Source organism: Paramormyrops kingsleyae, chromosome 23 (assembly GCF_048594095.1).
Source record: "Paramormyrops kingsleyae isolate MSU_618 chromosome 23, PKINGS_0.4, whole genome shotgun sequence".
Classification (NCBI taxonomy): Eukaryota; Metazoa; Chordata; class Actinopteri; order Osteoglossiformes; family Mormyridae; genus Paramormyrops; species Paramormyrops kingsleyae.
The window spans coordinates 1999617-2020775 of record NC_132819.1 but is presented as its reverse complement, the minus strand read 5'-3'; the positions used below and the strand labels follow the sequence as shown (position 1 = coordinate 2020775).

General features: G+C 44.9%; 1 protein-coding gene across 7 annotated transcripts in view; it reads right to left on the bottom strand.

The window, feature by feature from the left end:
* Positions 1-21159, bottom strand: part of LOC111858202 (histone-lysine N-methyltransferase ASH1L-like) — a 79294-nt gene that overhangs the window by 16498 nt on the left and 41637 nt on the right. For 6 of the 7 annotated variants that reach the window (XM_072705607.1, XM_072705606.1, XM_072705608.1 and 3 more), the window contains 8 exons: positions 20298-20438; positions 19290-19360; positions 17053-17219; positions 5577-5729; positions 3788-3842; positions 3504-3636; positions 2585-2866; positions 2272-2358 (listed from right to left, as the gene is read on the bottom strand). In XM_072705607.1, coding sequence (XP_072561708.1) covers positions 2272-2358; positions 2585-2866; positions 3504-3636; positions 3788-3842; positions 5577-5729; positions 17053-17219; positions 19290-19360; positions 20298-20438 — 1089 coding nt within the window. Of the gene's footprint in view, positions 1-2271; positions 2359-2584; positions 2867-3503; positions 3637-3785; positions 3843-4028; positions 4118-5576; positions 5730-17052; positions 17220-19289; positions 19361-20297; positions 20439-21159 lie in introns of those variants that run through there. The other variant, XR_011984933.1, reaches the window with a different exon arrangement.

Sequence of the window (21159 nt, the reverse complement as noted above, 5' to 3'; positions counted from 1 at the left end):
GAGGCATCCGCACCAGATGTCCAAACCACCTCAACTGGCTCCTTTCGACGTGAAGAAGCAGCGGTTCTACTCTGAGGCCCTCCCGGATATCCGAACTTCTCACCCTATCTCTAAGGGAGAGCCCAGACACCCTGCGGAGAAACCTCATTTCGGCCGCCTGTATTCGCGATCTCATTCTTTCGGTCATTACCCATAGCTCATGACCATAGGTGAGGGTAGGGACGAAGATGGACCAATAGATCGAGAGCTTTGCTTTTTGGCTCAGTTCTTTCTTAGCCACGACGGACCGGTTAAGCACCTGCAAAACTGCAGACGCCGCTCCGATTCGTCTATCCAGCTCCCGATCTCGCCTACCCTCACTCGTGAACAAGACCCCGAGATACTTAAACTCCTCCACTTGAGGCAGTACGTCTTCCCCGACCCGAAGAGGGCAAACCACCCATTTCCGGCTGAGAACCATGGTCTCGGACTTGGAGGTGCTAATCCTCATCCCTGCCGCTTCGCACTCGGCTGTGAACCGCCCCAGTGCATGCTGGAGATCCCCAGCAGATGAAGCCAACAGGACGACATCGGCTGCAAAAAGCAGCGAGGCAATCCTGAGGCCACCAAACTGGACACCCTCAACACCCTGGCTGCGCCTAGAAATCCTGTCCATAAATATTATAAACAGGACCGATGACAAAGGGCAGCCCTGGCAGAGCCCAACCCGCACTGGGAACATGTCCAACTTATAACCGGCAATGCAGACCAAGCTTCTGCTCCGTTCGTACAGGGACCGAATCGCCCACAACAGCGGACCCCGGACCCCATACTCCCGAAGCACCCCCCACAGGGCCACCAATAGCCCCACCCCAGCCCGGCGTTGCTCACCCGCCGCAACTCCAGAGTAAAAGAGCGTCCAGCCCTTCTCCAGGAGATTGGTTCCAGAACCCAAGCTATGTGTTGAGGTGAGCCCGACTATATCTAGTCGATACCTCTCAACCTCACGCACAAGCTCAGGCTCCTTCCCCACCAGAGAGTTGACATTCCATGTCCCGAAAGCCAGTTTTGTCAGCTGGGGATCGATCGGACTGCCAGGGCCTCCCTTGGCCGCCACGCGATCCACAAAGCACCGAACCCCTGACATTCCCCCTGCGGGTGGTGGGCCCACCTGGGGACAGTCCCGCGTGCCTCTTTCGGGCTGTGCCCGGCCGGTTGCTGCCAGGTAAGCTGAAAAAGTATAATAACAAAGTCCCGTTTCCCTCGCCCGGACTAGGGTCACCGGGGCCCCACCCTGGAGCCAGGCCTGGGGGAGGGGCCCGTTGGCTATCAAAATTTATTTAAATTTTTTTTTATTTTTTTTCTATTATGTCCAGCAAAACTTCCACCACATTCTCAGTGAAATTCTGCTTTTCCCCATGCACTTTGTTTTTTTTTTTACTTTATTGCTTAATAGCAAAATACAGTTACAAAATCACAATACAAGTGTATAGTGCAATATATCACAAACAGGAATAAGGAGATAAGGGTATACTGTATGTCTCTTCACAGTTTCCAGTTATGATGGAACACGGGAGTATACCCATACATGGTTTCTTTATTTAAATTAGTGTTACTGTGCATGTGTAGTCACATTTAGAATATGTGAGATTCAGAAACGTTCACTTTGTATGGCTGTTTGTAGGCAAGAGTGATAAAATAAACAATTTGCCGCACACTTTTAGGAACTCTTCTAAGCTGATAAATAAGTCCCCAGGTTTCGAACACCACATTCCAAAGTGTCAGCTTCCCAACAACCAGACATTTGTGAACAGAAAATACAGTGACAATATAATCAGAGTTAGATAAAGCAAACATGTATGTGTAAGCCTTTAAAAACATATGTTTTATTATAATTACAATTAAAAGTGAAATGTCAACTACAGTCTTTGCAATGATTATGAGTATGCTGACAAATTACTAAAATGAAATGTGGCACTTTGTTTGTATTACAGTCAGTTGGTTGGCAAGACGTTACCTTTGCATTATGGTACACATGGAGCATATACATAGTAGCACACTACAATTTGAAATGCATTGTGGGTATTCTATGGTGCACTACACTGGAATTTACCATTGAGAATTTCAACAACAGATTCCAGCAGAACTACAAAATGGCAGATGCACTATTCTGATAATATGCAGAGATTTTGAACACAGCCTGTGTGCAGTCTACGCAGACATTTACATCACAGAAGATTCCCATCGTGTGTCTGAATCTTTTAGCCAGGCCTCAAGGGGGCTGCTGCTTACCCTGTCCATTGGCCGTGGGTCACACTGCTCACATAGATAGTGCTCCACCTCGGCCTCCACACGCATGCAGTCGCAGTGCTGCCATACCTAAAATGGGGGCACCAGCAGATGGTTACTCTGCACCACCTCAACCACAAGCTCTATCTTTATCCTGGACAGGATAAAGTTAATTCAGTTAAAGCAAGACTAAAATGTAAACCCCTAATTAGGCTTGGATGTGCTGACGTTGCCAGTGCCATGTTTCTTTTCAGTCTAAACCCAGGCTATGGTCACAGAGGCATCATATCTAGTGTGTATGATGTAGGCTCCTTACCAAGCATTTCTCACACTGGATCATAAGGCCCTCGTCTTTGTACATCCCGCAGATGCAGCGGATGACATCTTCGTCCTTGTCGTGGGGGCCTGATGCCCCGCCCCCGTGCTGGTGGCTGGTGTTGCCATGGTCCCGGTCCAGGGAGTCGGAGCTGTCAGCCTCACTGGCCGTCTCCCCCATGATCTCGTCAATCTGCACAGCAGCCTCGTGGCGCGCCCCATAGTAAGCCTTACGCAGTCGGCACACATCCCGGCCAATGGCTGACTTTCTCCCATAGAACTTCTGCAAGACGAAGTGTGGAATAAATGGATTACGGACCAGATTGGTTTGATGCTCACTCACCTCCCAACAGTAGATAATGACCAAAGTTACATCCACCTGCCAGTCTGGATTAGATTATAACATTTGGGATAATTGAGTTAGCAGGGTGGACACAGGGGGATCTTTCAATAATTGCTGGTTGCACCAGAGCTTGATTAAGCCACGTTTTAAGTTAGCTGTCTATTCAGACTTCTATACTGCGATTTTTGACCAGTCCTGCGCTACAACATTTGTCATCAGTTTTCAAAAGTGCTGACAAGTTAGCAGGGTGGACACAGGGGGATCTTTCAATAATTGCAATAATTGCTGGTTGCACCAGAGCTTGATTAAGCCACGTTTTAAGTTAGCTGTCTATTCAGACTTCTATACTGCGCTTTTTGACCAGTCCTGCGCTACAACATTTGTCATCAGTTTTCAAAAGTGCTGACAAGTGCTTTGGGCTCTTTGTGAGAAGCTGGTGGTGAGGGTTATATTTACAAAGGCCCTCACTTGCAAGCAAGTGTAAATTCATTCCAAACAGTGAAACTCACTCATCAAACTCACATCCAAATAAAGGAGTGCAGGCTCTCAGAAAAATATTATCAGTGTGAAAACCAACCTCTGCATTTCGAAACACTTTGAGCATGTCAGTGTCAAAGGCTTCCACAGTTTTGTAGTGTCCTGTGAGGATTTGCTTCTCAATGGTACTAAGGTCCAGCGGGTCTGACACTTTCTCATAGTACTGTGCATTCCTAAAACACATAAAATGCACCCAGAACATTATGATACACAACCAATAACAGAGACGCCAACCCCATAGTCTAATTCTACATCACAGGAAAGCCCAGATATATACATCACATATACATCACAGTTACACACATATTCAGGAATGTAACTCACCGTTTCCTAGAGGGCAGAGTGAGCAATGGAGCAGCAAGCATCTGATTGGTTGAGTCTAGAGAGAGAGCGAAAGTCCATCAGTCAGGGCCGGAATCCTTGATCGTCATTAAGTCATAATAATATCAAATAATAATAAATAATAATAATAATGAAACTAATGTTATGTAACAAGCTACACAACATTTACATACAGTATCTTGTCATATCTTTATACATCTTCATAGAGAAAATGGTCGCTAACAGAAATAGAATGTTACACAGCCCTCTTGAAATGAAGGTGACTGGATTTCCTTGGTGTTCCTGCCAAGTCAGGTCTGAATTAAACCTTTCCTACAAAATAAAAAACACACAAATCACTGGCCAAAAGAGGTGCTAATGAAAGGTTAGCATCAGGGAAACCACAGCCTCCAAATACACACTGCTGCCCATCTCAAGCTTGCTAAAGATAACCTTGAAATTCCATTGCACTGCTACAGCAATATCATAAATACATACAAAGTGAGGTTTTTGCTAAATGCACTGTACTGTAAAGTCCAATCCCATCGAAAAGCTGTAGTGTAATCTGAATCAGGCTGTTCAAGCAAGACCTCCTGAAAATATAAATAAAATGAAACAATTTCGTACTGTATAGCTCATATATTGATGAGGTTTGTCAATAAAGGTTCCACTAGTTACTAAACATACTTTTCCGCATCAGTTATCTTATTGTATAACCTATTTTTAAATAAAGATATGGCTGTGTAAGATGTGGGCTAGGACTGTGACGGGAAGCTTGCTGGTTCAAGTTCAAGGGTCAGTTGAGGAAATTCAACATTGGGCCCCCAATCATAACTGCTCCAGGGATTGGTTGACTCTGCTTTCTCAAAAATGCATGTCGCTTTGGGTAGATGAATGAATGAGAGAATGAATCAATGAATGAATGAGAAATGTTATGGTTTAGATCAGCATGCTATCACTGCACGTGAAGTTGGATGAGGGACCACTCAAAAGAGATGCAGTACTGAGAGTACATGTAAATAGATTTACTTCATTAGCTTAACAATGTTAACATAAATATGGTCTTAGGTTACCAAAATGTATCATAATGTAAAGGTCCATTTAGACTGAAAAAAACTGCTGCAAAAAGATACTTTTTAATAATAATAATTTTTAATAATCCAAAATCCAATTAACCTACTCCTATCATATCTTAGCTAATACGATACAAACAAGATACAGCTGCCTAACATATTAATCTGTGTATGGTCCTATCTGATAATGCCTGGGCAACTCTTCTCTATTAGAGGCCCAGATACAAGATTCACCATGTCAGCAAGGCCATTTTTAAACAATTATTTTCATGTCCCCATACCTCTAATTGTATGTGGTGTTTTAATCATAATTTTTAAAAGAATAATAATTAGTTGAAAAAATATTTTTGATCAGTAATTTTTTAATTAATTACTAGACATTTCATGGGACCCCATTTGAATTTCATGCAACCCCACAAGGGATCGCGACCCCAAGGTTGAAAAACACTGGTTTAGATGAAGATCACATTTTATAGGCTATTCCTGCAAAAATCCATACATTTAAAATTGTTGGCAAACTATTTCTCACTATAGTACCTAAAACACCCCTGACTGCAATCTGACATGGGTCTCTCAAATAAAAAAATGCATGGGGATGCACAGGAGGGTATTCGCAGCTGCATGTAGTCCTTGCGTGGCCCCGTCTCCCAGGATGAGCAGGAAAGCGCACAGTAGGCAGGAGAAGCTGCAGGGGCAGGCGGGGCAGGCGGGGCACGCACCCTTGTAGCTGATGATCATGTCAGAGATCTCCTTGAGGATGTGCGCCAAGCGGGCAGTGCGTGTCACTTCTGTGTTTTCCTCAGCAGCAGCCAGCCTCCGCGTGCGCACCGACCGTGACGTTTGCAGTGCTGAAAACTGCGTCAGGAACACATCTGGAATGCACAATCCAGCCGGTGAACATACACAGATGAAAGCACATGCACAGCTATATACAACCAATAGTGTCAAATACATATCCTACATATACAGCAGCACAGATGACACATCTTCACACCCTAAATGCACCCTGACACACAAGCACACGCATATACTGTGTATGTATACAGTACTCAGCAGACTGTACAAAGATAGCTCCAATGTCTTGATAAATCGTTTTGGACAATCAATTACACAACAGCTCTTTCCCATTTTAGATGCTTTTGTGGCATTGAAGCTGAACGCAGTCTTTTTGCCACTCAGTTGGCGTAACCAGAGTATATTCCGCCTAGTGTGACTGTGTTGCTTAACTCAGCAAAAATACTGCAGATTTATTAGCTTATTCATTTGTTTACAAAATATACAGTTTCCTCCACAATTATTGGCACCCCTTGAAAAGATTTGTGAAAAGGGGTAGAAAAAAAACATTGTTTGGCCTCAAGTCACACTGAAAAAAATTAGAAAAATCCAACCTTTCATTGACGCCAGCATTTAATGCTTTGTACAACCTCCCTTTGCCAGTATAAAAGCACTGAGTCTATATAAGGCTGGATAGTAAAGAGCAGGGCATCTAAGACCATTCCTTTTCACAGAATCTCTCCAGATCATCCAGGGTTCTAACCATTTTTGTGTTGATTTGGACATGTGCTTAGTATCACTGTCCGACTGGAAGATCCAATGACAACCCAGTTTTCGTTTCCTGGCAGCAGCAGCCAATTTTTGATTTAAAATGTCCTGGTATTTCATGGAATCCATAGTGCCATGTACCCTAACGAGGTTTCCAGGGCCTTTGGAGGAAAAACAGCCCCACAACATCACAGAATCTCCACCATGTTTTACAGTTGGGAAGAGGTTCTTTTCATTATAGCCATCCTTCTTTTTACGCCAAACCCACCTTGAATGTTTATTGCCAAAAAGCTCCATTTTTCTTTCATCAGACCATTGAATTTGGTTCCAGTCAAAGTTGCAGTAGCGTTACACAAACTCCAGGTGCTTATGTTTGTGGTTAACTGTGAGACATGGCTTCTTTGTTAAATACCTTCCAAATAATCTGTTGGCTTGAAGATGGCATCTGATGGTTTTTTCGGAGACATGGTAGCCCCAAGATATTACTTGGTCTTGTAATTCACCAAGTGATCCTTGGGTTTTTTTTTTGCCTCTCCCTGACATATGAAGGCCAACACACTTCTCCCTCATTTGGTTTGTATGTTCTCTTATCTTTCCTACATTGATGGATGACTAAGGGAATTTTAGCTCTGTCATCTCATGTTTTCAAGAATTATTTCTTGAAGGGTTTGTTTTTCTTTGAGTACATTTATTTCAATGAAAGGTTGGATTTTCCAATTTTTTTTTCAGTGGGAGATGAAGCTACTTCACTGAAAGGCAGATTTTTTCTAACCCTTTTTACAAATCTTTACAAGGGGTGCCAATAATTGTGGAGGGCGCTGTATATTAGAAACAACTAGTAGTTATAGGTAAAACATTAATTTCAAATAGTAATAAACTAAAACCAAAATCAGACTTCTAAAAGAGCTGTTCGGAGTAAAAACTGACAAGCAGCTTCATTGAGTACATTTTAATTGGTAACACCATTGCAATGACATAAATCATGTGTGTTTAGAATTCCTTTGGGAGTCAGTGACTACAATTGCAATTAATAGCAAAATGGCACAAACAGAACTGAATGAGTCATTCAAAAAAGACATTAACGACACTTACAACACTTAATAAAAAGAAAATGTCTGTCTGGAAGATATGTGCAGATATGTTAAACATTGCTTGTCAAAAGATATTTGTTATGAAATTGATACATCTGCAACATTTTTACATAATTAAGTGTCCCAAGACTTTTTGTGAACACTGTATATACAGCATCATAAAAAAAAATTGTTTCTCAAATATATGTGTTACTCTCCTGTGTGGTTTTAGGGACATGGAAATTAACTAGATCAGGAAGTAGAAAGATACCATCTAGATATATAGTAGTTGACCTCACCTCAACGCAGATAAGGGCCAAACTAGAGTGACCATATTTTACTTCGCAAAAAAGAGGACACCAGACACAGGGTGCAAAGAGAGGCACTACAAATATGCACACTGAAAGTATTCTGACTGTAGAAAGCAAATGTCAACATGACAAAAAGTGAAATCCTGCCCAATTAAAGCATTTTTAAGACCCAAAAAAATAGGACAAGTCTGAGAAAAAGAGGACGCATGGTCACCCTAGGCTAGACCTTAATCTACTCTGGAGTCGCCTTGGGTGAGAGGTGTCCAGCAAATGTGGGTTTATTCATAACCACTTGTTCCTTGCTTATACATTGGAGCTCCCTATGGTGAACGAGTGGGTTGCCTCATTTCGATTAAGTAATATTACTAGCATGGACTGAAAAATATGCAATTAACTGCATAGTCCAAACAAGCTTATACTCTAAACAATGTGTAGAGTTTATTGGCACACAAAGATTAGCGTTACACTATCCACCCATTCACGATCTGCCAGTTTAAGGGTATCAGGATAAAGGCTAAATATTTAACAAACATGGCAGCAAAGGGATCACTCTGATCTACTGCAGCGGTTCAGAGTTTGCTGGAAATTTTGAGTAACTAGAGTATCCAGGAACAACTGGATGCAACACACAAAAAATCCAAGATAAATACGGGAATATCTTCTTACACATGCAGCATAATTAAATGAAAATTGCTGCATTGCAAATTCAATAAATTTGAAAGAGGGCTGTGTGTCATTGTGCCCAAAACAATTCAAATAAGACACAAAATAAGGACATTAACATGAACTCCATTGTACTGTGTGCAGCACTTCTCTTCCTATGTTTTCTTCAACACAAAAAGTCACACGATAATGATGAAAATGTGCTCAGGTCAGAATCATTAAGCACAATGTGACCGCAGACCAGTGGGGGAAGTGGAGAGGGGAGACTATTGTGCTCAGACAGGGTACAAGACATCCAGGCCAAGTGTGCGTACGTCCTGAATCTAGCCTAATGGTAATACATTTGTATATACTAATATATTTCTATAAACTATTGTGTTATATAACACATATAATTATTCACATGCATTTTTTATTGTAACACTTATTTCTAAATGTGTAATATATGTAGAAAGTAAAGTTTTAGCCAGCCGGGGATCGGACCGCCAGGGCCTCCCTTGGCCGCCACCCGATCCACAAAGCACCAAACCCCTGACATTCCCCCTGCGGGTGGTGGGCCCACCTGGGGACAGTCCCGCGTGCCTCTTTCGGGCTGTGCCCGGCCGGTCCATCTTCGTCCCTACCCTCACCTATGGTCATGAGCTATGGGTAATGACCGAAAGAATGAGATCGCGAATACAGGTGGCCGAAATGAGGTTTCTCCGCAGGGTGTCTGGGCTCTCCCTTAGGGATAGGGTGAGAAGTTCGGATATCCGGGAGGGCCTCAAAGTAGAACCGCTGCTTCTTCACGTCGAAAGGAGCCAGTTGAGGTGGTTTGGACATCTGGTGCGGATGCCTCCTGGGCGGCTACCCGGAGAGGTTTTCCGTGCATGTCCTACAGGGAGGAGGCCCCGGGGCAGACCCAGGACTCGCTGGAGGGATTATATCTCTCGGCTAGCCTGGGAACGCCTCGGTGTCCTCCCCGAGGAGCTGGTAGAGGTAGCTGGTGAGAGGGAGGTCTGGGTGCCTCTACTGAAGCTGCTACCCCCGCGACCCGAACCCCGGACAAGCGGTAGATGATGGATGGATGGATGGAGTAAAGTTTTATTACATGCTTGACATTTTGAACATTGCAATATTGCGCTTGGCCATGTAGAAGTTCACAGAGTGAGTGGTGAAAAATGTAATTAAAAGTGCTTAAGTCACTGGCAGAATTCACGTAAAGATTATTTACATGGGACATACTCATATTCTGCTGCATCTCTGCCCATAGGGGTCATCTCTCCCATGCGTAAGTCAAAAATGCACATAGCTGTGTACTTTTTTCACATTTTTCACCATCAACTTAAGTCTGGGGTTTATGTGTATTTAGGTCATTTACACACTTTGGGCAGTGAAACACCAAAATATGGGTGCTTTAAGTGCTTTTTTGACTTAAATGCCCAATAGAATAGACCAAACTGCTACACTTAAGTCAATGCAAAAGCACACTTACGTGAAAAAAGTGCACAGCTACCCACTTTGTTGATTAACAGCCATTGCATACTTCATTTTTGCAACATGTGCTTTCGGTCGCACATAGGGAGAAGTGATGCAAATTTTATCAACAGGGCTTTGTTGCAGACAGCTGTGGTCAGTTCGCATGTACCCCACATTTTTGTGTTTAGCAGCGATTGTGCCCCCCTGTGTATGTGAACTGTTAATGTGTAAGATAATTGACTAGGTATTTCTAGTAGGTGGCAGCATGACCTTCCACAGATCAGCGTCAATGATAAAAGGGTAAAGAAAAAATAATTGCTGTCATTGTTGTAGTTATGTGAGCAGCTGTATGAGGAGGGTTGGAGGTACCCGCATATCAAATTTTTCATACAGTCCAGACATTATACCAAGGTATACGGTATTTTAAAAAGCACATTTTAAAACATACTGGCATTTTGAAATCTTGACGATAACATTCACTAAGCAGGGATGGAGAGGGAGGGCAGTCCCAATTCATTTTGTTATACGGATTTCAAAATACTGCAGTATGCCACATTACTTTAATACTACCCAAGCCTAGACTAACAACATTAAAACGGTTCATAAAAAAGTTCCCATCTTGCTAGACTGCTTGTATTTTTGTTTGTTGCAATACATCTGGCCTCTCCTGGTCTGCAGTCAAATGTAGTATGAACACAAGCTGCTGTGCACACGACCATCTGCAGCCGAAAGCACACGCAGAAATGTGAAGTATCAAGGCTTAACATGCATGGGAGACTTGTCCCGAAGTGAGAAGCTCAGGCATTCCAGAGCGGTTCGAAGTAGAACTGCTGCTCCTCAGCATTGAAAGGACCCAGCTGAGGTGCTTCAGGCATCGGTCTAGGATGATTCCTGGATGCCTCCCATGCGGAGGAGCTTCAGGCAAGTCCAACCAGGAGAAAACCCTGGGACACACCCAGGACATGTGTGAAAGAATACATCTGGCTGGGCATTACTTTTCAGACTACTGCCTCTGCTATTCGGACCCAGATAAGTGGTGGAAAATGGATATACAGTATAATCCCGGTATAGTGGACTCGCTTATAACGGAATATTGTCTATAACAGATGAGGTCCGCTGGTCCCAGTTGTGCGCCTTTACGAACATGCAGAAAAAGTGTCGGATATAGCAGACTCACATATAACGGAATTTCGCTTATAACGGACAAACAATTTGGCCACTTTTAGCTGTAGTTTTCTTCGGCTATAACGGACATGCAGGCTCCACCTACAAGGTGCGTGGTGTGCTGGTGATATCCAGCGCAGATACATAGTCGGGATTATTAATAGTCACGCTCTATAAATAGGCATGGCGTAACAGCAGGCAACACTGATTGGTCTGTGTGGCTGTCCATCACCAGGCACGCTGTGCGTCTGCTGGAGGGATGCAGTAAGCAATGAGGTCAAGGTTACTACTGTACCGTACATGTATAACCACTTATAGGCCATGTATACTTCCAACAGTCAGGTAAAGTTGGATTACTACATGTACAATATAATAATCTATACCACAAGTGTGTCTGATTGGGTGTGGCATGAGTAAATGGTCTCCTGTAGTTGTGTTCTGGGCATACAGCAACTCTGGATATAATGGACTTTGGATTGTACTGTATGTGGTATTTAATACTGTATGTACCCTTTACCAAAATATGAGTCTTCTTTGATGAGATTGTGGAAACTGAGACCATTGCTCAATAAGAATCACTCCAGATCCAAAAGAATCATAGGTCCTCTCTTGTTGACTCACCCCCAGGTTCAGTGGGGTTTTGGTCAGGGAACACCACCCTGACTGAGATACCCTTTTTACTATAATATATTTCAATTGACAATGGTCATTAGGTGTTGCATTTTGCAAGGCTAACAATTTAACTTCAACTGCAGTAATTTTCCTTTTGTAAACCAATATAGAATAAAATGTCAGCCTGAGCCTGGCTAAGGCCTCTCCCAAGCCCAGACATAAATGGAATTTCTCAGTCTGACTTAAACCTGACACCAACTTTTATGATATGATACTAGGTAAACTCAAAGACACAAACACATAGGTACACTGTCTTACACACAAATGTAATGTTTCAAATGCATAACTAAGCAACTGGCGTCTTAGCACAACAAATAAGTCGTGAGCTGTCCATTTGAGAGAGTTCCTTGACATATTAGCAGGGATGTCAAATGACTATTGTATAAAATTGGGATTAATTGCGCACCTTTTCAATTGCTTGATAATTAAGCTGCAGGTCTCTTCGTTTTTGCAATTTAAGAAAGTAACGGAAAATCATGCACACTCCACAATCCCTGCAAGGTCTTGAAATTCGAAATCCGAAAGAACCCCATGAAAAAGTTAAAAATCAAAGTCCCGTTTCCCTCGGACGGACTAGGGTCACCGGGGCCCCACCCTGGAGCCAGGCCTGGGGGAGGGGCCCGTTGGCGAGCGCCTGGTGGCCGGGCCTTGGCCCATGGGGCCCGGCCGGGCACAGCCCGAAAGAGGCACGCGGGACTGTCCCCAGTTGGGCCCACCACCCGCAAGGGGAATGTCAGGGGTTCGGTGCATTGTGGATCGGGTGGCGGCCAAGGGAGGCCCTGGCGGTCCGATCCCCGGCTGACAAAACTGGCTTTCGGGACATGAAATGTCACCTCTCTGGTGGGGAAGGAGCCTGAGCTTGTGCGTGAGGTTGACAGGTATCGACTAGATATAGTCGGGCTCACCTCAACGCATAGCTTGGGTTCTGGAACCAATCTCCTGGAGAGGGGCTGGACGCTCTTTTACTCTGGAGTTGCGGCGGGTGAGCGACGCCAGGCTGGGGTAGGGCTATTGGTGGCCCCACAGCTCGGTGCATTAACATCGGAGTTTACCCCGGTGAACGAGAGGGCTGTTTCCCTGCACCTTCGGGTCGGGGATAGGTCTCTGACTGTCAGTTCGGAGTACCCGGCCTTCTTGGATTCCCTTAGCGGTATGCTATTTGGTGTGCCGCGGGGGGATTCCATCGTTTTGCTGGGGGACTTCAACGCTCACGTGGGCAATGACAGTGTGACCTGGAAGGGGGTGATTGGGAGGAACGGCCTCCCTGATCTGAATCCGAGTGGTGTTCAGTTATTGGACTTCTGTGCAATGCATGGTTTGTCCATAACGAACACCATGTTTGAGCATAAGGGTGTCCATAAGTGGACATGGTACGAACATGCCCGGGGCTACAGGTCGATGATCGATTTTATAATCGTATCAACTGATCTGCGGCCCTCCGTCTTGGACACTCGGGTAAAGAGAGGGGCAGAGCTGTCAACTGATCACCACCTGGTTATGAGTTGGCTCAGGTGGCGGGGGAGGAAGCCGGTCAGACCTGGTAGGCCCAAGCGTATAGTGAGGGTCTGCTGGGAACGTCTGGCAGAGGCTCCTGTTCGCTGAAGCTTTAACTCGTGCCTCCGGCAGAATTCCGACTGCATGCCGGGGGAGGTAGGGGACATTGAGTCCGAATGGACACTGTTCCGGACCTCCATTGTGGAAGCGGCCGTACGGAGCTGTGGCTGCAGGGTGGTCAGTGCCTGTCGTGGCGGTAACCCCCGTACCCGATGGTGGACACCAGAGGTGAGGGGGGCCGTGAAGCTGAAGAAGGAGGCTTACCGGGAATTATTAGCCCGGGGGTCTCCGGAGGCAGCTGACGGGTACCGGCGGGCCAGGCGGAACGCGGCTCAGGCGGTCGCAGAAGCAAAAACCCGGGCGTGGGAGGAGTTCGGTGAGGCCATGGAAAGTGACTTTCGGTCGGCCTCAAAAAGGTTCTGGCAAACCATACGGAGTATCAGGAGGGGGAAGCAGCTCCTGGTTCCTACTATTTATAGTGGGGGGGGGGGGGGCTGTTGACCTCACCTGGGGACATCATCCGGAGGTGGAAGGAATACTTTGAGGACCTCCTCAACCCTGCCTCAGATACATCTACGCATACTGCCTTTGAGACATCTGAGGGCGCAGAGCCCGAGGGTGCTGGGGGGGGCTTGCCCATCACTGAGGCTGAGGTGGCCGCGGCGGTTAAACAACTCCGTGGTGGCCGGGCCCCGGGGGTGGACGAGATCCGCCCGGAGTACCTGAAGGCTCTAGATGTTGTGGGGCTGTCGTGGCTGACACGCCTTCTCAACAGTGCATGGAGGTCAGGGACAGTGCCGCTGGATTGGCAGACCGGGGTGGTGGTCCCCTTATTTAAGAAAGGGGACCGGAGGGTGTGTTCCAACTACAGGGGGATCACACTTCTCAGCCTCCCTGGGAAGGTCTATTCCAGGGTACTGGAGAGGAGGGTGAGATCGATAGTCGAATCTCGGATTCAGGAGGAACAATGCGGTTTTCGTCCTAGTCGTGGAACACTGGACCAGCTTTATACCCTTGCAGGGGTACTGGAGGGGGCCTGGGAGTTTGCCTATCCAGTCTACATGTGTTTTGTGGATTTGGAAAAGGCTTACGACCGGGTTCCCCGAGGTGCTCTGTGGGGGGTGCTTCGAGAGTATGGGGTCCGGGGTCCACTGTTGTGGGCGATCCGGTCCCTGTACGAACGGAGCAGAAGCTTGGTCCGCATTGCTGGCAATAAGTCGGACGTGTTCCAGGTGCGTGTTGGGCTCCGCCAGGGCTGCCCTTTGTCATCAGCCCTGTTTATCATATTTATGGACAGGATTTCTAGGCGCAGCCAAGGCGTCGAGGGTGTCCAGTTTGGTGACCTCAGGATTGCCTCGCTGCTTTTTGCAGACGATGTCGTCCTGTTGGCTTCATCTGCTGGGGATCTCCAGCAGGCACTGGGGCGGTTCGCAGCCGAGTGCGAAGCGGCAGGGATGAGGATTAGCACCTCCAAGTCCGAGACCATGGTTCTCAGCCGGAAACGGGTGGTTTGCCCTCTTCGGGTCGGGGAAGACGTACTGCCTCAAGTGGAGGAGTTTAAGTATCTCGGGGTCTTGTTCACGAGTGAGGGTAGGCGAGATCGGGAGCTGGATAGACGGATCGGAGCGGCGTCTGCAGTTCTGCAGGCACTTAACCGGTCCGTCGTGGCTAAGAAAGAACTGAGCCAAAAAGCCAAGCTCTCGATCTATTGGTCCGTCTTTGTCCCTACCCTCACCTATGGTCATGAGCTATGGGTAATGAACGAAAGAACGACATCGCGAATACAAGCGGCCGAAATGAGGTTTCTCCGCAGGGTGTCTGGGCTCTCCCTTAGGGATAGGGTGAGAAGTTCGGATATCCGGGAGGGCCTCAGAGTAGAACCACTGCTTCTTCACGTCGAAAGGAGCCAGTTGAGGTGGTTTGGACATCTGGTGCGGATGCCTCCTGGGCGGCAACCCGGAGAGGTTTTCCGTGCCTGTCCTACAGGGAGGAGGCCCCGAGGCAGGCCCAGGACTCGCTGGAGGGATTATATCTCTCGGCTGGCCTGGGAACGCCTCGGTGTCCCCCCCGAGGAGCTGGTGGGGTTAGCTGGGGAGAGGGAGGTCTGGGTGCCTCTACTGAAGCTGCTACCCCCGCGACCCGAACCCCGAACAAGCGGCAGATGATGGATGGATGGATGGATGGCCTTGAAATTTTTTCAAACTGTAACTTTTCCACAAGAAATTGCCAAATCAACAGTCCACTCGCATTTGGACCACGACACGTGATGCTATCGTAATATGCATTCATCTGTGTTTTTTGCTAGGTGTCACTTGGGGAAAATGAGCACAGCAAACACATCTCATTTAGCAAAAAGTTGAGGCACTGCAAGTTGCTAAGTTGAGCCATTATATAGTGCACAGATAAGCATAGTTCATAACACATAATACATTACACAAACAATGGGGACTTTGGAAATGTGAGGCCATGACTGAATGGATTCCCAAGCACGGACAATGATTATGTGTGTGAGCTAATCCTTTTTTTTGCTATAACAACACATCCAGCAAGAGTTTTGAAAAACTGATAGATCCAGGATCATGCCAAATCGTCAACAATATTATCTGACTAAACGAGTAATCCATGTACGGAGAATACCCCCCTGATTGTAGTTCCTCTGAGGCTGTTCCAGAACCCTTTTTTAGTCCCTACTCCAGACTAGGGTGATGGTCGAATAGTGGCTGCTTTCACACCAAAGCTCCTGGAACATCTCAACTGGTTATATATTGAATTTTCCAATGCAGAAATATGGAGACATAAGAAAAAAGGTATTCACTGATGTGCTAAATGTTATTGAGGTAAAAAAAATTGTTCCATCTGCTCAACTTTCACTCTGCTACTTATCTCTTTTCCCCAGCGCATGATTTCCAAGTTAGAATATATCAGGGAAAATCAGGAATATAAAAAATAATCTTTTGTGTGATTCACAAGTAATGGATTTTTGACAATTATTCCATCAGATAATTTAAATGTTAGAGGGCCCTTTTGGGGTCCCCCTTCACCCAGGGACTGGGGACCACTGACCTGGTTTCCCCCCCATCAGTGGCCCTGTTGGGAACCAAAACTCAGTCAGAATAGCATATCCCATGAACTGAATGAGTTTTGGAATCTTGCTCTTCAATCGTAGCTCACATATATTCCAGCATATAAACACACACGTTTGTATTCATATCTTTGAGGGGACTGTCCATTAATTTCTATGAGAAAATACCAACAATGACAATCTTAGCCTCTACCTAGCCATAACCTTTACCATCAGTAACCAAACAAAAGACTTTTGGCATTTTTAATTTTTTGATTACAGTCACAGATTTTTATAAGATTGAGTTTCCCCTTGCGGGGACAGACTCCATAGCCCACAACATCAAAATAACAGGTTTTTTTTTTATCACATTGTGGGGATATTTGGTCCCCACGATGCATGTTTGCGTACCTATCTAAATGGGGACTTTTCATTCATTTATATGGGAAAAACCCCAATTATGACACCCTTTAACCCTACCCAGCCCTAATGTTAACCAAAAGTAACCAAACAAAAAACAAGACTTTTTACTTTTTTGATTGCATTCACAGATTTTTATAATACTGAGGTTATCCAAATGGGGACCTGAAAAATGTCCTCAAAAGTAAGAAGGTTTCAGGTTTTACCACACTGGGGAAACACACACAACAGGCAGAAGCACATAAAAACACGGACACTGCCATGCAGTGGAGATACACACCTGACTTGATGTTTCCATCATCCCGGATGACCCCTCCCCAGCGGGAGTACAGTGACAGGCCACAGCCTTCCCTGTCACCTTCTGCCTCCCTCTTCAACATCTCCTGTTTCTCTCGAACCCGCTCCCAGTTCCGCACAAGAAACACCCCGTGCTTCAGCACAAAATTCCTGTCAAGATGAAAACAGTATTAAAGCACTCATCATGTCCCTGAGGTGATGGCTGGTCAGCTGGGTAGTGGGTTTCTCGATGCTGGCATTGGTATATGGGCATTGGTGTGGAGCCAGACAGCTAAACATCAGCACAGTATCAGTAAATGGAAAGAGAAGGGTGATTCAGACAGTGTAATTGTGGAACAGAGAGGAGCAGGTCAAACAAACCCAAAATGTTTTACGGGGAATTAAATCAGAAAAGAATGTGCTGGGTGGGGTTGCTTATCTCTACTATCTCTGTTTATGTACAACAATCCAGAAAAAAACAACCATGGCAAAATGGATATGTGCATCAAAATGTCCATTATTAAAGAGACGTGATTCTTGATGTGAGTTAAAAAAAGGTAATACAGCAGTCTCTGTGTTAAGAATTCCCGACTTATGGACAACTAGGGCTCTCATGATAACCGCAATATTGCAATACCATGATACTGATAAGCCAAGTGCATGGGATGTCAAATAACCACCACAACCGCAAAGTTCACAAACCACAGAATCATACTTTTACTTATATGGATAAAAAAAATACTTAAACTGTAAGGTCGCTGCCCAAAATTATTATGTGTTTTTGGCATTAGAAATATTTTGCTTACCCTGGCATGGTGACTTCAAAGATATAACCGTCGGTAGAATTCTATAAGATTCTAGGAGAGATCACTTCAGTCTGGCTGGCTTTGAAAGGTGTGAATCATGTGTATATGATGTTTACATATTGAAATCCATGTAAACACGGATGACTTCACTGACCAGGAATAAGCAGGAGTAGTTTTTTCTAGGTATACCCAATTTAGCTTGTTTTTGAGTAAAGGATTATGACAAATATCAATCATTGGGTCCTTACGGAGGTACCAACGCCGATGTCAACATTTTTTGAGTGGTGGGTGCTTTGCTATTCATGTAAACAAACTAGAAATGCACAATTCGACTGGTGTCCATGTTGAAATATTATAAATATTTATTTTAATGACATTTAATAGACTTAAGAATGATTGGAACTTTAATTTTTTTTATTTAATCATTTTCAGACCTCTATTATTTCGAAATAACAATGTTTTTTTAATTTTTTTATATTTATGGCCAACTGGAACTGCAGACAGGCCCTAGAACACTCATATTTACAAATCAACCAATTACCAAATAATAGCTTAACAATTAAGTACTTATAAAACATAAAAATCAAGATAAATGAATTTGCAAAACAACAACAAAAAAGGCAATAATACCGCATATAGCAATAATGAGCCACCCTAAATCCTCGCAGGAGAAATTCCTTCACTGCATCAGCCCTATGGACAACTCATACTTACGAAGGAACTGCCATAAAGCTTATTATATAAAAATTTCGGGTTAAATACAATGGATAGTACATACAGTACAGCACAGTACTTTAAGCAGTAACTTTTATTATTATTGTATTATTATTATTATTACTACTATTATGTACTGTAGTATTATTTTTCCGACTTACCAAATTATAGACAAACTTAGGGAACGGATCTTGTTCGTAACCTGGTGACTGCCTCTAAAGTAAGGACTTGGGGGCAGAAGAATAAGCAGTCTGATATATATGTTCTTTTTTTCATTGTGATAACTTATCTCTGATCCTGTGAGATTAGTTAAAGCAGGATCAGTACATATTATCAGCCAACCTAACATTCAGAGACCAACACTGTCCAGTATTTTCACTGCCCTGTTATCAGGCTGTCTGTTCTTAGTGATCTCCAATCACAATATCACCTCTTAGAGATGAGCCACATACTGTATCTCCCCAGCTTAGCCTGTGCCTCTTTCTGTACCTCTCTCTTACAAATAATGAGCCGGTGAAAGAGGCACTCTGGTTAAGCTGGTGCTGTACCTCTTTTTCTTTCTGTTATTATGAGCAGGTTGTGTACTCTTAAAGTGATGCTGTACCTCTCCCTGTTGGTAATGGTATATGAGCAGGTTGTGTACTGTCAAAGTGACACTGTAATTGTCCCGTTTGTTACTTGTTTTATGAGTATGTTGTGTACTCTTTAAGTGATGCCGTACCTCTCCCTGTTAGACATCGGCTTCATGAGCACGTGAGAGCTGAACTTCCCACTCTCGCTGGCCTCTTCCTCCTGTCAACCAAAGAGAGAGTTTAAGCATCAAATCATAATTTAATTCAAAATAATTAGGCATAAAATAGGGATAATAATTATAATGAGCCTCTGTCTCTTAGTGTGGGTTTAATTTGCAATTGACCAATTGCAGATCACTCAGCTCATGAGTATCCTTATTCTGACACAAGGTGATGTATTTAACTGCTAAGAAAATGCCCTTAGTCGATAGTAAAACAGTTTACGATTCATACAGTGGTGTTTGAGTCTTTGAGTCTGGTTCCTCCCAAGGTTTCTTCCTTCAGGGGAGTTTTTCCTTGCCACTGTTGCCTCTGGCTTGCTCAGGGGGGGCTTTGGGCAGGGATAATGTTGTGAAAATGCGCTATACAAATAAAATTGAATTGAAATAGAACTGAGTATCCCTTAGGTCATTCTTTTGGCGGCATCTGATCATTCACTTATAGGCCCAGATCCCAAGACCAGCTGGTGACATATATAAACATTTATACAGAGGTCATGTGACAAAGTGACAAAAAGGCTTTTATGCTTCAGACCCCTGGTACAGTGCCGCTCAGGCTACACGGAGAGAAGCTGCAGCATTACAGACAGCTCAGTCGGGGGTGTTCCACTTCTCCATGGCAGCAAGCTGCTGGCTCACTGGGTTGGCAAGGCAACGGCACTCTGTTGCTATGGAGACAGCACAGCTTTAGGGTCCATATAATGCCAATGCGTCAACTGGAAAATTCGGACTTTCCTTTGATCCCAGATTCCAAAAATAGCATGGAATTTCATAGAATCTGTCTTCTAAGCCTAAAATGGTGTGTCCTGTCAAAGCTCAGAGGCTCGCAAACTGCCTTACTGTATGCAGTTTGTCTGACAGGGGGAAGGGCAGCTGGTGAAGTGTGAGTGTGGTACAAACCCAGCATGCCACGCCGGCCTGAGCCTCTCCCTCCCTCACCCGCTTCTTTAGCTGCTGCTTCGGCTTCCTCTTCTCTTTGAGGGTCAGCCCCCGTCCTGTCTTCCCTGGCAGGGCACTGACCCGCTGGCTCTTGCCCCCAATAATGCCCCGGCATTGTTCCGAGCCACACCGGCAAACTTGCTGCATAGGAAGTTGGGGGGGGGGGGGGGAGAGAGAAAGGGCAGGAGACAACATTAAGAATACATCTGTGTGCAAAGCATTTTAACCACATTTTACCATGATCTATGAGGTACAGGGGCCACCTTCACAGCTATACATACTAAACGTCATACATTGCCAGTAGCCATACCACCTGCAGTTCAGACTAGGTAATCCGACTGAAACTAAGCAGGTTTGGGCCTGGCCTGTACTTGGATGGGAGACCAAATAGGAAAAGCTGGGGTGCTGCTGCAAGAGGTGTTGGTGTGACCAACAGGTTAGCCCATCATGTGGTCTTTGTGGGTCGCAGTGAAGGGGACGCAGCTGTAAAAATGGTGCCATTCTTTGGGTGAGATGTAAAACCAAGGCCTTGACTCTCTGAGATCATAAAAGATCCTTGAGCATCTTTGGAAAGAGTAGTGGTGGTACCCCAATATCCAGGCTAAAACTGTCCACTGTGGCCCTTTCAAATCTGGCCTCCTGTGTGGTGAGCATATTGGCACAGAATGGCTGCTGTTGCATCATCAAGTGGGTGCTACATGGTGGTGGTGGTTGTTGAAGCGGCTCTCCAATGGTTCTATAAAGTGCTATATAGATGCAACCTTCATTCATAAATAACCACATTTTCCAAGACTGACCCTGTCCTAGTGGTTAGATGATGGATGGGAGACAGGGAATGCTTTATAATGAAATTAAAGAAATG